This window comes from Puma concolor, chromosome A1 (genome assembly GCF_028749965.1).
Source record: "Puma concolor isolate L17-30 chromosome A1, mPumCon1.1.hap2, whole genome shotgun sequence".
NCBI lineage: Eukaryota > Metazoa > Chordata > Mammalia > Carnivora > Felidae > Puma > Puma concolor.
This window is the reverse complement of record NC_141667.1, coordinates 15,897,208-15,914,882: the sequence shown is the minus strand read 5'-3', so window position 1 is coordinate 15,914,882 and position 17,675 is coordinate 15,897,208. Positions and strand designations below refer to the sequence as shown.

General features: G+C 35.8%; 1 protein-coding gene across 5 annotated transcripts in view; it reads left to right on the top strand.

The window, feature by feature from the left end:
* The window catches only part of CDH18 (cadherin 18), a 1,017,877-nt gene that overhangs the window by 893,755 nt on the left and 106,447 nt on the right, over window positions 1–17,675 (top strand). For 4 of the 5 annotated variants that reach the window (XM_086676364.1, XM_086676367.1, XM_086676363.1 and 1 more), the window contains one exon: window positions 3,422–3,589. The exons of the other annotated variant lie outside the window; for it this stretch is intronic. In XM_086676364.1, coding sequence (XP_086532490.1) covers window positions 3,422–3,589 — 168 coding nt within the window. The remainder of the gene's footprint in view (window positions 1–3,421; window positions 3,590–17,675) is intronic. 5 annotated transcript variants of the gene reach the window in all.

Genomic DNA, 17,675 nt, shown 5'->3' with positions numbered 1-17,675 from the left:
ATTTCAAGGCAGTAAAACTATAACTGAGGACTTTGGGTGATAATGATGTGTCAGTGTTGGTTAATCAATTATAGCAAATGCACCGTTCTAATTCAGGATGTTGGTAGTGGGAGAAAATGTGTGTTCGTGTGGCAAGGGAGGAATAAGGAGAGGGTAGACAGTAACTGTATTTTCTTCTCAATTTTGCTGTGGACCTAAGTCTGCTCCAAAAAAGTCTATTTGGAAGGACAAAAGTTACTGTGCATTGGCGGTGTTCTAGGCTGCCCCACTTATGCGCATCTGGGCAATGCGTTAGAAAAAGATTACTGTATTCTACAGCAATTTGACAAGCATTCTCCATTTACCTATGTGCCCTTGGGGTAGGTCATAGCTAAGCACATCCACTGGAGCACCCTCAAGAGAACTCTGAGTTTCAGTGGGTTCGTAGACAGTCATTTCTGGGAAGTATGTGTCAATTCTGGATACACTGTTTTCTTTCTATAAGCAAATGTGGCTGACAAGCTTCTTCGCATTTTCTGTCAGACACACCTATATTATAAAAGAAGGGATATAATGGGAATGGAATAAAATTATTGAAATGTGTACTCTAAAACAGGGGTTGGGCTGATTTCTCTTCTCTGATTCTCTGAAATGAATAACATTCAAATTGTGTAAATGTATTGGGGCGCCTGGGTGGCTCTGTTGGTTAAGCATCTGACCTTTGATTGCGGGTCAGGTCATGAGTCTCAGGGTTCATGGGTCAAAGCCCCATGTTGGGCTCTGCACTGACAGTGTGGAGCCTGCTTGGGATTTTCTCTCTCTCTCTCTCTCCCTCTCTCTGTCTCCCTCTCTCCCTGTCTCAAATTGTGTAAATATATCTATCTTTCACTTTGTTTTTTTTTAATTTTTTTTAACATTTATTTATTTTTGAAACAGAGAGAGAGCTTGAACAGGGGAGGGTCAGAGAAAGATGGAGACACAGAATCTGAAACAGGATTCAGGCTCTGAGCTGTCAGCACAGAGCCCGACGCGGAGCTCGAACCCACAGACCATGAGATCATGACCTGAGCGGAAGTCTGACGCTTAACCGACTGAGCCACCCAGGCGCCCCTATATCTTTCACTTTGTAATGATTGATTTTGCTATTAGATTTTTATATCCAGCAAATGACACTTAAAGATTCCATTGTAAAAAATTATCCTTCTCAAACTTCTACACACCAGAGGCATGTCCCATTTATAATGTATTCTTTTCAGAACAACATCTTTATTTTTTTCAAATAATAGAAAGTATATGTTTCTTTCATAAAATATTTTCATAAATTCTCAGCTTGTTCATTTCTGCATCGATTCAATTCCTTCTTATATAATTATCATACGTGATAAAACATTGTTCTTTGTATTAAGGATGCTTGAGGCTTTTTCATATGCATGAATTAGATGAATCATTTATTACCATATTATTATAATTTCTTTTGATAAGAATAATTTTCATTTCTATTTAGCTTCAGGAAAATTTTCCTGAACTCCCTCAATTAAAAATTCACAAATATTGAAAGTTGTGGGATCACTTTTCCTGGTTCCTGAGGCCCTCCTCTCAAAGTCATTACACATATAATCAATTCAGTAAAACAACAAAAAAAACCTGCTGCAGTGTTGTATGTTCTGAACAACTGATTGACGGATCCTTTCCACCTTTGAAAGACTACTTTCAGTTTGAATATACGTACAACCCTATGTTCTTTAATTACATCAACATATTGTCTGTAAAACTGTGTTAAACTCTATAGTGAGCAGTTTTTTTTTAATTTTTTTTTTTTCAACGTTTATTTATTTTTGGGACAGAGAGAGACAGAGCATGAACGGGGGAGGGGCAGAGAGAGAGGGAGACACAGAATCGGAAACAGGCTCCAGGCTCTGAGCCATCAGCCCAGAGCCTGACGCGGGGCTCGAACTCACGGACCGCGAGATCATGACCTGGCTGAAGTCGGACGCTTAACCGACTGCGCCACCCAGGCGCCCCTAGTGAGCAGTTTTTATAATTGCCACTGTCCTATGAATTATACTGCTAACTAATCACTGGTGTGATTGGTCAAAGCTATTGGTCCCTTCTCAAAAAGAATATGATCCAAATATTTTTAGTAAAAGTAAAAAGGTGGTTGTTAAATGTTGTCCTATGTATGGAGTAGCAAATACGTTTACATTTTTACATGCATATATAATATAAATGTAAATACATATCTATCTATCTATATACAAATATACTTATTTATAATATAGCTTATCTACATGAGGACTTTTTTTATAACATAGTTAATAGTCCTTGGCCCTCTGGAAAATGTGTTTCCGTTTGTTTTTGTTTTTGTTTTTTTTTTTTAATTTTTTTTTCAACGTTTATTTATTTTTTGGGAGAGAGACAGAGCATGTACGGGGGAGGGGCAGAGAGAGAGGGAGACACAGAATCGGAAACAGGCTCCAGGTTCTGAGCCATCAGCCCAGAGCCCGATGCGGGGCTCGAACTCACGGACCGCGGCTCGAACTCACAGACCGCGAGATCGTGACCTGGCTGAAGTCGGACGCTTAACCGACTGCGCCACCCAGGCGCCTGTGTTTCCGTTTTAAATTTAAGGCTCTATCGACAAAGCTATCTAATTTGTGTGTGTGCACATGTACTTATGTGTCATACAAATGGAGATATAACACATAACATTTTTTATCTCTTTATCGAATCCAAGTAATACTTCATAAAAGACTACCTTTAATGTCTCCTTTGGCACTGTGAAATAAAGCCTGTGACTTTTACCTGTGATTTTTGGAATCCATTTCATTACTTTATTTTGCTTAGGTACTTAGATCTAGTTCTTATTGTAGCTGTCATTTCCTGATAAAAATAGTGAGTTTCTTCATCTTGATAAATGTTAAAATGACTCTTGTCTATAATCTTTGTTCAAGTATCCACAATTCTTCCATGTTTTCCACCATCCAACTTTGACAGCCCTGACAGGAAGCTATGTAAATTTTTCTCTAAAGAGGAAAATTAACCTCTTCTCAAATCATCTTAACTGACATTTTTGAGGAGCACAACTTGTGAAATATTTAGTATTCCAGCACAAGTACAGGCTTGGGCCACGGGGCTGTTTTGCAAGGCACCCCAAGGAATGCAAAAGAATGGGCGTCTTAATTTACCACGAATAGAATGGTTTGAGACACGTGGTTGCCAATGAAGGGGTCAAATGAGGTGGTTTTCATAACATGTTTAAGGTACTGTTTGTCTCAGAAGTGGCTTTCTCACAAAAGTATTTCATTTAAAAATGCACTTCTGAAAATATGCAGAAAAAAAGCTGGCTCTGTGGCTCAATGAAACTATGGGGGGAAAACGATCCATCTGTGCTATTTCTCATTTAATATATAATCTGTACTGTTTTGTTTAAAATATGTTACAGGAGTTATTAGAACTGCCTTACATAATATGGACAGAGAAGCCAGAGAACACTATTCAGTGGTCATTCAAGCCAAAGACATGGCTGGGCAAGTTGGAGGACTCTCAGGATCGACAACGGTCAACATCACCCTGACTGATGTCAATGACAACCCCCCACGGTTTCCTCAAAGTATGTACTTGTTTCTTATGATTTACATTTTTCACTCTTCATATACGTAAAACAAAATTAAATACTTACATATATAATATCATGTCACTGTTCGCTTGAATGGGAATTTTTTTTTTATTTTGTTTTTGTGCTGATTTCTCTTGTCTAAACAAGAGTAAGGAAATCACTCCACTTATTGTCTTCTGAACCTGGTGGTTAATTGTCACTGTATTTAAAAAATATTGTTTCAGCTGGCATTACAGTTAAATATTAAAAGTGATACAGTGGTCCTGAGAAATGATATCTTGCATTTGCTAAAGCACTTATGTATTACTAAGGCATATAGGGAGATATCCAAAATACATTCTGAGGTGAACATTCTACTCTTGCAAAATAAAATTGCATATGTGCTTTCTGTGACAGAAATTGAAAAAAAAAATCTTCATGTTATACATGAATGTGCTACACACACACACACACACACACACACACACACACACCACCCCGAAGCAAGGTGCGGCTAAGTCCATAAGGTGGGCTCTCAGAGTAGAAGATGAACTTTGTGAATGGAAGGCACAAACTTTCAGACAATTCAGGGGGAGAAGATGTCAGTTCCATGAGTGTGAAAAGAAATGGAGTTTATGACTTCCTCATAGTGGGAAAGAAATATTTGTCACTCTTTCTAATGTGGTAGAAACTGTGGATGACATTTTATAGAATAATCTGTAATTATCCTAAAAATCCTGTAGGGGTGCTATGCCCTTCTGATCCATGATGTTTAAAAACTATAATAAAGTAGATACGATGGTATGTCAACACACGCTCTTCACACGTATGTGTGAAATGCCTTCCCTCGCTGTGTCTCTTACTATTTCTCTCTGAACACTCTGGAAGAGCCACAGTTGAGTACTGCCTGTTCCCAAAACATCTTGCACATTCTTGATTCAATGCAGAATTTTCCACACTCACATTTCTCTGTTTATAAGCTCTGTTAAAATTTTCTCTGAAGTCTGTTGCAGAATTAACAGTTAATAAATCCTTGTTTTCCGTTACATGGCACTTTAATGTTTTATTTATTTCCATAGGTACTATGAGTCTAAGTAAGAATGATGCTTGAATTGTCTATGTAAATTTAAGTGTTCAGATCAGTGCCCAGCTCTTGATAGATGGTTATTAGATCAATGAGTGAATGAGTTGAATTTTAATATTTTGTCAAACTACCACTGTGAAAAGATATCCAAGTCAAGTACATAGGTAGAATCAATTTTAAAATATTGGTTCTAGAGATAGACTGTGTGACCTGATTCATTCGTGTGTCCTTTGCTCTATGAAGAAAGTAGGTTTAGAAGAAAATTAAAAATCATTGATAAGTCCACCTGGCATTAAACCACAAAATTAAATTTTAAATCATTTTACAAATTACATTGTATTTTTGTATTTATTTTATCACTTGGTCCATACAATGTTCATATATACGTACAGCACTCTAAGACAACTGCTATTCTTTTATAGGATAAGGACACTGAGGTTCAAAGAATTTGTAATGTAATGAATAATGCTAAACTCAGTCGAACATAAACTTTATTATAGTTTACAACAACAACTCATCTATTTCAAGTAGATCCCACCATGACTATTTTAAAGATATATGTTAATATCATAGTTCCTAAAAGAATGAGACTCGAGTGATACACTATCAGAATTCAATAAATGCTTGGTCATGATACAAATAGCATCTCTCACGCTTTCTCTGCCTCTTTCTCTCCCTCCTTCTCTCCATAAACTAAGTTTTAATTTTTTTTCAACGTTTTTTAATTTATTTTTGGGACAGAGAGAGACAGAGCATGAACGGGGGAGGGGCAGAGAGAGAGGGAGACACAGAATCGGAAATAGGCTCCAGGCTCCGAGCCATCAGCCCAGAGCCTGACGCGGGGCTCGAACTCACGGACCGCGAGATCGTGACCTGGCTGAAGTCGGACGCTTAACCGACTGCGCCACCCAGGCACCCCTCCATAAACTAAGTTTTAAATTTACAAGCCCATTAAAATTGATTTTCAAAATAAACAGAAAATTGTAATTGTGATAAATATAACATAATGATACATAATTTTATTTTTTAAAGTTTATTTATTTGGGGGGGGAGGCAGAGAGAGAGATGGACAGAGGATCCAAGCGGGCTCTGTGCTGACAGCAACGAGCCCAGTGTGGGGCTTGAATTCATGAACTGTGAGATCATGACCTGAGTCGAAGTCAGCAACTCAACTGACTGAACCACCCAGGCACCCCTTATTTTGATTAATAACAAGGTTATTGTTGAAATACCAGTTTATGATGAAAACAAGTATTTTATCTGACAAAGAAACAGAATACATGTATACTCTCTGAGTGAACTCAGTGTATCTATGGGGATCTCCCTTTCTTCAGTCAGTAACAGGTCTCAACCCTGTCACGCTGTGAGATGCACTTAGAGTTTAGAAACAGAGATGCTATATACCCAGAACCTCACACTCCGACTTGCTGAAGAGATTGTTTAATCTGTAATCCCATCGCACTAAGCACAACGCTACTTTCAAAATTTTAGTGTCACCATAACAAGAGTAGCTTGCAGTAAATTATTTTTTAATTTACCTGTAATCATCATAAGTCATCAAATGACTACCCATGTAATGGGAAACTCTGTAAATGCTTAGAGGAAAATGTGATATGTTATGAGGACTTGTGTTTATGAAGCACAAATCTTTATACAATTCAACTTATGTAAAGATTATATCCAGCCGTCAAATGGATCCAGTAATTTGTATCTCTTCAGATGTGTAACATTTTCACAGGTCTCCTTCTGATTTCTTTCTCACATCACCTGTCTCAAGGAGCCATTGTTCTTACACCAGTACTGTGATCCACTCTGGTATAAACACCTGCACACAAAACTTTGCAAAAATATTCCTTCAAAGCATTTTTCCTTTTTTTCTTTCTTCGGTTAACCTACCACGCTCTGAGAAAGTGAATCAGTTTGTTATGTTTTGTATATCAGTTTGTTATAGCTTAATTTAAGGTTATCGTTGTATTTTAACTTAAAATAAATTGGCTCTGAATAACTTTGAAAACTCAGGAACGAACTAGACTGATAAGTTGCTTTACAAAGTCTCTACACTAGGGAGTTGCAAACCAAGCGGCCTAGGATGCAAGGCAAATAAAGATCCAGGCGGAAGCAGGCTGCCCGTCAGGGTCAGGGAGGCAGAGGGCAGAATAGACACCAGTTGGCACTTGCCCATCTGAGAGGACAGCCACTGTTCAGTTATAGGTAATGCCTGCATGTGGCCAGGAAAATGTTAAGGAGGGAGCCACTTGCAAGTCTCCCAGTGAAAGAACAAATCAGGCCTTCTATGGCTTGAATCTTAACTCAAAGAAGACAAGGGATGCCCAGTTCTCCTTCACAGAAGACTTTTGGGGTATGAAATTCCTCCATATTAGTCCTTCTGTTGAAAGGAATATATTGCACGTTGCAAGATTCTTGCCATGCCCTGTTGTGGCTTTGACTATGTTACAGTTATTGGTTAATTTATTCTTAGGTAGGTAAAAAGTTCCTGACCTCTATTTTTCTGTATAAATAACATGCATATAAAAATCGATAACTTACATGAAAATTCATAAAGCAAACGTTCTGTATCCTAAATGAAGGGATCTGTATTTTGACAATTGCCTTTGAGTACATAAGAATGAATAACATATTTGGGGAAAGAAGAAAAAAAAAACATATATGTCAAATAATCACAGTAAAATGGTAGAAACTTGATTTTTTTTATTTAAAAACATTTTTTTACATTTATTTATTTTTGGGAGACAGAGAGAGACAGGGCACCAGTGGGGGAGGAGCAGAGAGAGACTGAGACACAGAGTCCAAAGCAGGCTCCAGGCTCTGAGCTGTCAGCACAGAGCCCGACGTTGGCTCGAATTCACAAACCACGAGATCATGACCTGAACTAAAGTCAAATGCTTAACTGACTGAGCCACCCAGGCTCCTCGAAACTTAATTATTAACAAAACTTCGCTGAAGAACTTGAAATGAATGCAAACTTGTACACCATCCCACAACTTTAGCTACTTGTGACCAGAATTGCTATAGTGCCATGGAATATATGGAGGATCAATGCCTAAGAGTTCAAAAGACATTAATGCTTTTGTTGATAGCAAAATATTTTAGAGGAAAGTTGTCTTCAATTTACTATTTTAATTTGCATGAAAATCAATCTAAATGACATATAATACATTCAGCATTAATATTTTATTTGAAACAGAAAATGAAAGAAACAAAACGAGAAAGCTTCTCCTTTGATCAATCAAATTATGAAGTGTATGTTTTAATTATCAGCAACTTGGTGTTTCTCTAGTGTATTTTAAAAATAAAATACACTAAAATATCTAGTTCACTTTTTTTCTTTTTCCAGTTTTTATTTAAATTCCAGTTAGTTAAACTACAGTATGATATTAGTTTCAGGTGTAGAATTCAGTTATTCATCACTTAACACACAACACCCAGTTCTCATCACAAATGCCCTCCATAGTTAACGTCTGTTTTATGGTTTCCTCTCTCTCCCCCTGCAGCCCCTATTTTCATCTGTTTTATTTCTTATATTTCACATCTGAGTAAAATCATATGGTACTTTTCTTTCTCTGACTTATTTCGCTTAGCGTAATACTCTCTAGGTGATCTACTTCATTGCAAATGGCAATATACATATATATATATATATATATATATATATATATATACACACACGTGTGTGTATATATATACACACATATGTATATATATACATACATATACATATATACATATGTGTATATATGTATACATATGTGTTATATATGTGTATGTATATATATATATATATATATATATGACATCTTCTTTATCCATTCATCAGTTGATGGACATTTGGGCTCTTTCCATGGTTTGGCTATTGTTGATAATGCTGCTATAGACATCGGGTGTGTGTATTCCTTCAAATCAGTATTTTGTGTCCTTTGGGTAAATACTTAGTAGTGCAATTGCTGGATCATAGGGTAGCTTTATTTTTCATTTTTGGAAGAACCTCCATACTGTTTTCACCAGCGTGGTTGTACCAGTTTGCATTCCCACCAACAGTGTAAGAGAGTTTCCCTTTCTCTGCATCCTTGCCAGCATCTGTTTTTTCCTGTATTGTTAATTTTAGCCATTCTGACAGGCATGAGGTGATAGGATTTTAGTACAGTTACAGGTATATATTCTGAAACTTGCCAAGGGTTTTTCTAAATGTCAGTGTGTATTTCATTGAGATAGTATCCCTATGCACTTTGGAAGAAGGTAAATTCTGTAACTTCATGCTTTGTTTTCTACATATGTAAATTAGTTCAAGTTTATTTGTTGTGCCTTTAATTTTTGTTTGTCAGCTAATGAGACATGTAATGTTAATGTTTGCCACGATTTCACTGCATTTTTCTATTCTTTTATTTTCTGTTTTGGGGTTTTTTAGATATAGTTCATGATACTGGGTGCAAAATATCTTCCTCTTACATTGAAAATGTTTCATTTTGGAACATCTCTCTATAATAATCATTTATAACATAAAGTCCATTTTATCTGATATTAATATAACTATATCAGATTTTTTAAAATTCTGGCTAATGGTTAGATGGTATAATGTTTTCCATCCTTTTCCTTTCAAGGTATATTTTTTTTGATTTTTAAAAGTTTCATATGAGCCACTAAACTGCTATTGTTTTGCTTTATTTTCATCTGGTTTCACATTATTTGTTTATTTTGATTTAATGTACTTACAATAAATTTAATTACTGATATATTTTTGTGTAAGTCAGCCATCTTGCTATTTGTTTTTTTTTAATTTTTCTCTTTTTTCTTCTTCTAGTTTTGAATAGTTAATATATTCCACTGCCTTCATTGTCCCCTTAGTTAACAATTTACTTCAATTTTTCTTTAATATTTGCTCTAGATAATTACAATTTTTTTCCAAATTAAATTATAATTTTATCACCTGAAACAAATGGAACAACAGATTGTCCCCATTACATAGACTGTTTCTTTTTTTGCTATTTTGACATTTTATGTACGAAGCAATACAAAAAATTGTCATTATGTTTGTTTTGTTAAATAGTAAATAATATTTTTTAAGTCAATAATAATTTATCCTTTCTGGTTGTGTTTGCTCTTCCTGGATTGCTGTCTTTCTAAAGGAATTCTACATTTTGTATAAAAATCTTTCTGCTGTTCCTTTTTGTACTGATCTACTGTCAATGAATTCTTCATATTTTTCTTAACTTACAATTTTTGATACTTTTTTTAGAGTGTATTTCACTGGGAGTAGAACTCTAATGTGAAGAATTTTCCTTATTTTAAAATGTAATAAATGATGCAATGTAATTGTCTGCTGAATACCATGTTGTCTGTTCAAAATCAGCTATCAGTCTAACTGCTTTATTGTAGGTTAGTTTTTTTCCACTTTAATGGATCTTTTTTTTATTTTAAATATTGTTTTGTATTTGATATTCAAGAGTTTAACTCTGGTTTACTTAAGAGGTACTTTAAAAAAATCTGCTTTTGGGTTATAAGGAATTTTTAATCTGTCTTTTGTTCTGGAAAATCTTGATCAGTATTTATTCAAAAAAATATATATATATTATTTTCTGTTTGTTTTGTCGCTTCTTCCTACTGGTTGTGCAAAAACATGCATGTTAGTGATGAGGTTTTGGGGTGACGGTGGGGTTCAGAGCTGATGGCCAAGAAAGAATTCTTGAAGACATCTTTGGTGCAAAAGGTATGACAAAGGAGGTTCCTGGAGAAAAGGTTTACTCTGTTTTTGCCTCAAGTATTTGCCAATAGGCTGCAGGTTATACGGAAATTTAATTTTATCTGCCATTTCCTTCTTGCCTTTGTTCCTCACTTCACTCTGGAGGAAAGGGTGGTATTAGGGGCTCAGGAAAATTGAGTCTGTAAATTTCTGGAGATTAGGCTATTGATAAAGTCATCTTCTTCTTTTAATTTTACTAAGATGTTTGTAAACTTAAGGAGACTCCTGTCCTGAAGGACTGTGATCTTTATCAGTTTACTATTTGTTTTCTTTCCTTTCCTTTGTTCTTGGGCAGCCAGAGGTGCCTGAGGAATATCACACATATCCTACCTGGAAGGGGTGGGTGTGGGGATGGGGAACAGTGTGTGCTAACTTGTGGCTAGCCTCAGCTTATTTTATGGTCCCTCATCATTAGGTCTTTTAGCTTTGCACCATAAATCTATTATTTTCTGTGTATTTACTTATTATTTTGATCTCTGTCTTCTTTAACCTGGATATTTTATATTGCCCTACATTCTAGTACAGTATTTTCCCCTTTATTTTCTAATAACTTGTCTCCTAAAGCTATTAAGCACATACGTTAGCACTGAAATATTTTAGTTCTATAATTTTCATTTGACTTATTAAATATACATTATAGGTATCTGCTAAAATTATCTACTTTGTTCCACTTATCTACTTTTTTTCCATGTGTTTTTAAACATTAATCATAATCATTTCAAAACTCTTTTCTAATAACTTTAATGTTAGCATCCAATCTGGGTATTTTTATTGATTTTTTCCCTTATTTGTGTTGGTAGTTTTCCAGTTTTAAGCATGCTTTGGAATTATTGACTGAACATTATTTATAAAGAGTTATAACAGTGACTGATTATGTCATCTTCCTCCAAAGAGAGTTATTTTCTTACCTAAATTACTTACATTATCTTAGAACTGCTTTATATCATTTTCCCCTTATTCCTGGGAAGTTTTTATTCCTAAACACACATTTTTCTCTAGTATCAACCAAAGCATTTACCAATTCTGAGTCCTACTGTCTATCGGCTGCTGAAATCTCTATTAGTTCTGGCGCCTTCCAGCTTTGTTTTTTCTTGGTCTCTTGGAGTCTCCACATGTGCACATGTGGCATACGTATCTGCAATTATCGCAGAAATATTGCTTTCACATTTCTGGGACCATTTCTCTGAGGTTTCTCCTTTCTGTGCCTTTGTTCTTATTTAAGCTACTATGCCAGCCCTGAATCCCAACCTCTGTCTTCCAGAAACTATATAATTGCTGCTTGGATTCTTTCCCCTAGCACTACATATTTTTTTAAAAAATGCTCTGAGTCATTGTCAGTATAAAAATTCATATTGTCATTCTTCCTTTTTCCCAAAGATCACATCTCTTTCAGGCCTTTTTACATTGAATACTCTCCAATGGCTTGAAACAGTCATTGTGTGTATATTGTGCAGTTTCTATAGCTGTATTCAATGGGAGAGTGCATCAGATGCATATCACTTCACCATCTTGATTGGAAAGACCAACCCACTGACGTTTAAATTGAAAGAACATGGATGATACATGAATAGCATATCAATTTGATATTCAATATTGATGAAGTTTTGGGGTGATGGTGGAGTGGTCTGGAGCCAACAGCCAAGAAAGAATTCTTGAGGATGTTGTTGGTGCAAAAAGGTGATTTTGTTAAAGTATGAAGACAGAACCTGTGGTCAGGAAGAGCTGCACTGGGGTCATGATGGGTAACTCATCATGTACCCTCAGGTGGGAGAGGTCAGGGATAGAGTAACTCTCTAATGAATTTTGGAAGCAAGTTTCCAGGACCGTTAGGGGCTAGCTGTTGCTGGGGAAACATCACTTATTACTATTAATAAAACCTCAGTCATGAGACCCTTGAGATGTATATTGGGGGGCGATAAGCTTAGAGTATGACTGCCAGCATATATCTTGGGGCAGTTGAGATAAAGGACGTAGATGACAGGATCCTCCAGGTTGGGATAATGTTAAGCCAAACTTTCCTTTTGCCCCTAGCAAAGTGTCATCATCCAGGCAGCTGAGCTCCTAAAGGGAGGTCACTCTGACAGTTTCAAGAACTTGTCAATGGGGTGTAGGCAGTAAGGGGATATAATTTTTCATATGCTGTGGTTTCCCACATCACAAGGGCAAGCACCTAAACCCTCTCCTTTGTTGTTGGGTAGCCAAGAATATCTAAGGAATGTCACACACATCCCACCTTGTGTGGGGGAGGGGGGGCCCTGTTAACCTGTATTTTGCCCTTAGCTTGCCCCAGGCTCCCTCATCAAATATGGCTAAATTGAAATTATGAATTCAAAAGAAGGCTGAAATTCTCAAATTAACTGTAAAACCTGCAAGTTATTGGTCTATTATAGTTTTTTATTCAGCTCTGTAGATACAAAGTGTGTTTACTTAATATTATGAGATTTCGTGTATAAAATAAGAATAATTGAAAATAATTATATATTTATTCTAATAAAAAAGGTACAAATACTTATGGAGCATATTCTTTCATATAAGGTAGTAGCTATAAATAAATAAGGATGTGGCATTATTCCAATTTTAAAGTTGAGTATTTTGAAATAATTTAAGATTGTCTATTTAGAAACTTACCAGTTATAACATCAATAATTTTATGATTTGTATTTAATCTCTTTGGTTGTATGCTTGGCAAAGTTATAGATTCCTTTTCCTTTGCTTACCCTATTTAGTATGGATATGCATGCTTAGGGTAATAAGCATATATTACTGAGAAATTATGTGATTGTTACTAATTAGTCTTTACAAATCATCTTTTAAATTATTCACAGAATGCTGAAAAATAGTAGGAATGATCTGCAATTAGAATTTATAAGTTTTGGGGTGCCTGGGGGGCTCAGTCGGTTAAGTGTCCAGCTTTAGCTCTGGTCATGATCTCACGGTTCGTGGGTTCGAGCCCCGTGTCAGGCTCTGTGCTGACAACTCAGAGCCTGGAGCCTACTTGGGATTCTGTGTCTCCCTCTCTCTCTGTCCCTCCCCCACTCACGCTCTGTCTCTCTCTGTCTCCCAAAAACGAGGAAACATTAAAAAAATAAAAAGAATTTATAAGTTTACAATTTTTTCAGCATTTCATGAGTCACGTTTCTGAATAAAAGTGAGAGAATGCTAAAAAAGAGAAGTGGCCCACTTCACCAGTCCTTTGAAAGAAAAATTTCTTACAGGAGAATCTGCTTTGTAGTAGTGCACGTTTACACATGGTGACACCAAATATGTTAGGATAACCAGTTTTATTTACTTTATTTACCTATTTTTTTTTAGGTCAACCAACTTTAAAGATACTCTTCCACTTTTGGGATGAGCACTGGGTGTTGTATGGAAACCAATTTGACAATAAATTTCATATATTTAAAAAAAAAAAAGATACTCTTCCAGAGTGCAGTGGAATTCTAATATCAGAAAATTGTTCTTTTAATGTGTGGCATTGTAACGTGCATGCTGTAGTCATTCTTTATTCATATAGTAAAAACAATGCCACCAGAGCTTAAGGTAATGCTTAACGATCTAGATTCCATACAAGTTTTTCAGATGCAAGAAATTCCCAGATTCTTGGTATGTCTTTTTAAATTTGAGAGTTTAAATTTCCAATGTAAACTGCATCTGCTGTGTAAAGCAATTTAAAGCAGAGACTTAGAAACTTTCTGGTTAATCTTATCTATAATGTCAGACTTCCTGGATAAGTCAGATATCACAGCCTAAGACTTACAAGTCAATCAGTTTTCCCTCAGAATCAACTATAAATAAATATTTATCTTATGTAAGTTGTCACATTCCCAAGTAAATGCTATTAATGTAAGAAAAAATATTAATTAGTCATAATAATTATAATTATCAACTTGATTACAGCTTTTGTAGGCTGGGACCCAGGGTTAATTTTAGAGAATGACTTATTTACTCATCTGGCAAATTTACTGAAGGAAAGAAACAAGGTCTTTTTAAAAGCAAGTAAATCAGTATTATCCTGGGGGGAAAAAAAAGTGTATTTGAAGGGTCAAGCTTCAATGAATCAAACGCCCTTTTATTATTCACACCAAGTCTTGCTTTCTTAAATGTACTTCATCTAATCATTAGCATTTCATGATACAGTCTAAGAAATAATGTGAAAAGGGTCACATATGGCATAGGAAATTATAGCACATTCAGAAACAGAAATATGAAATAATGACATCTGTATCTCTCTGCCATATAAAATTACATAGTCTTAAAACCAAAATGGATAATTATAGCACCATTTAAAGATATATTTGAAACTTGCTAATGAGGTAGACTATAATTTAGAAATTACATATATTAAAGCTAAGAAAAAAATCCTTTATTGATATATTACAAGTAACTTGGTGCATAAACTTCAGTAACACATATTGTACCACCTCAGATCTCAGCAAGCCCAAGCTTCCCATCCAGGCACTTAAATCATAATTGTTTCTATGTATTTAACTTTTCCAGATAAGACAAAAATCCTACCTTAAAATAATCCCAGGCATCAATTTTTTTTTTTTCAACGTTTATTTATTTTGGGGACAGAGAGAGACAGAGCATGAACGGGGGAGGGGCAGAGAGAGAGGGAGACACAGAATCGGAAACAGGCTCCAGGCTCTGAGCCATCAGCCCAGAGCCCGACGCGGGGCTCGAACTCACGGACCGCGAGATCGTGACCTGGCTGAAGTCGGACGCTTAACCGACTGCGCCACCCAGGCGCCCCAATCCCAGGCATCAAAATGCTATACATTCTGTAGTAGAATTGATATAACAGACATTTCATTTAGGGGGAAAAAAACACCTCTCTCCACACACTTCCAATTTTTTCTGTGAAAGTTATCTAACAGTCACTAAGAATGATCCAGTCTTCATGATAATAATAAGAAAAGAAATTTAGGTGTATAAATTATCAACATTTTGCTCTGATAGCAATTCGCTTCTAATGGGAAAAATGACCTTACATTTAAACGATGAGGAGAGACAAATTTTGGTGGATCTGAACACTGATTTCTGTATTGTAGAAAATGGTTGGCTCTGTTTCCGATTCTGTGTCTCCCTCTCTCTCTGCCCCTCCCCCGTTCATGCTCTGTCTCTCTCTGTCCCAAAAATAAATAAACGTTGAAAATGGTTGGCTCAGTACATATGACTTAGCACTAGAGTCTAAACTGGCAATATCTACAAACTTCAGAGTCTCCTTTTTCTTTAAGTTTATTTTTTTATTTTCAGAGAGACAGAGAGTGAAAATGGGGGAGGGGCAGAGAGCGAGGGCTCTGTACTGTTAGCACATGGTCCTCAAACTCATGAAACTGTGAGATCATGACCTGAGCCAAAATCAAGAGTCAGACACTTAACCGACTGAGCCACTTAGGTCCTCCTGAATCTCCTTCTTTCTAATATGGCCTCCTCTTCATCTAGGGAGCTTTCACTTGCATATTTGTGTAGGTGCTTCTGTGCTCTCTGACTCCCTGATGCTGAAAATGTAGAGAACATTTTGAGAATCAGGGATCCTTTCTCCTGGACCTCTGTTGTAGAGTTCTGTGCAGCGTGAGTGCCATACTCTAGAATAATGAGAGTTTAGGGAATTACATGTATTCTGCTACTGTTATAATTGTAAATTTTCTCCCAGTAGACTTTATATTTCCATGTGATTATAGTAGTGTAAGTGCACTTGAAACAGTGGCAAATTAGTAAGTTGATGTTATGGAAGTCTAGAGGGAGAATAAGGCAGCATGCAGGCTCCAGCAGCTGGCATTTTAGCTTTGTAGCCCTAGAAAATGGAGGAAGTGTACAGTTACAAGAATTTATTAGGATGTTACTAGAATAACATATCTGGCATGAAACCAGAGCTTGCTCTGAAATGGAAAATGGAAAAACTACTTGCCAGTCAACAGAAGCCAGAGTATAGACATTGACATTAAAAATTGGCATTGAGAACTTTAAAAAATTGGGCAAATAGAAGATTAGATACAATTGAATGCAGAATACATAAATTGGAAGACAGGTCTGAGGAAACTAGACAGAATGCATAAGAAAGGCTAAAGATAAACATACAAACAAACAAAAAAGGGATTAAAATACATAGCAAAGGAAAACAAATTTCTAATGTAAAATAATAGGAGTTTCAGAGGAAGACAGCAAAGAGAATGATGAGACAGTATTAAAAAAAAATAAACTAGACTAAGTGTTTTCAAGAATAAGTATAGATATTAAACCTTAAACAAATAATCATAAGAAATCTCAAGTGTGTTGGAAAAATTTTATCTCATAGGTGTGTTATGGTGAAATGTAGAGTTTGAAAAACAAAAAGAAAGGAATTTGACACACCATGGGCTTCTCATCAACAATAATAGAATACATATGACAGTAGAAAATTGTTCTCAAAATTGATGAGAAGATGAAATATAATTATTACTCTAGAAATCTTTAACCTATTAAATTGCATTAAAAATGAGGAAGAGATAAAAATATATGTTAAAACAAAAAGAATGAGTTCACTGTTCAGAGAACCTCACTGGAAAACTATGTAAGATTTATGTCTTGTATTGCAATCATTCACAACATTCATTCTCACTTGTCTTATTTCCTTAAAAAAATTCTGTTTGGAATAGAATTTTACTGACCTTTCATTTTCAAGTACTTGATATCTTTCTTACCTGCACTTGTATATTTAATTATATGTTCACAATTCTGCATTCTGTCCCCACTTTTGACATGCTTTCCTATAAGTAGAAGATATTTTCCCATTGAATTTGGGTTGGCTAATTAATTTGCCTTGATCAATGGCATGTGAAAGATTGTGGTTTGAACCACATCTGAGCATAAACCTTAATAAGCTTGTGGTTTAGCTTAATTCTCTTGTTCTTGGCTCCACTCTGATAAGAACATCATTTAGAAAGAAGCTACTGCTTCAGTCTTATGAGAAAACACTGGAGCTTAATACAGGTGAGTACAGCAGAGCCCAGCAGAATTGTACCAAGCCAGAGTTGATATAGAAAGTGAGAAGAAATAATGTTTGTGATTATAAATTATTGAGATAGAATTCATTAGCGATAGAAAGTGACTAATAAACAAAGTGAGTATGCATACTACATTGTATCTCTCTGGAAGCAAGTTTCTGTCAAAACACCGCCACTGCCATTGCCATCCCTGCCACCACTACTACAGCAAATTATGTGAAATTGTGTTTTAAGAAGAAAAGCGTATGAAGTGAAGCTTATAGGATGCTTGAAAAT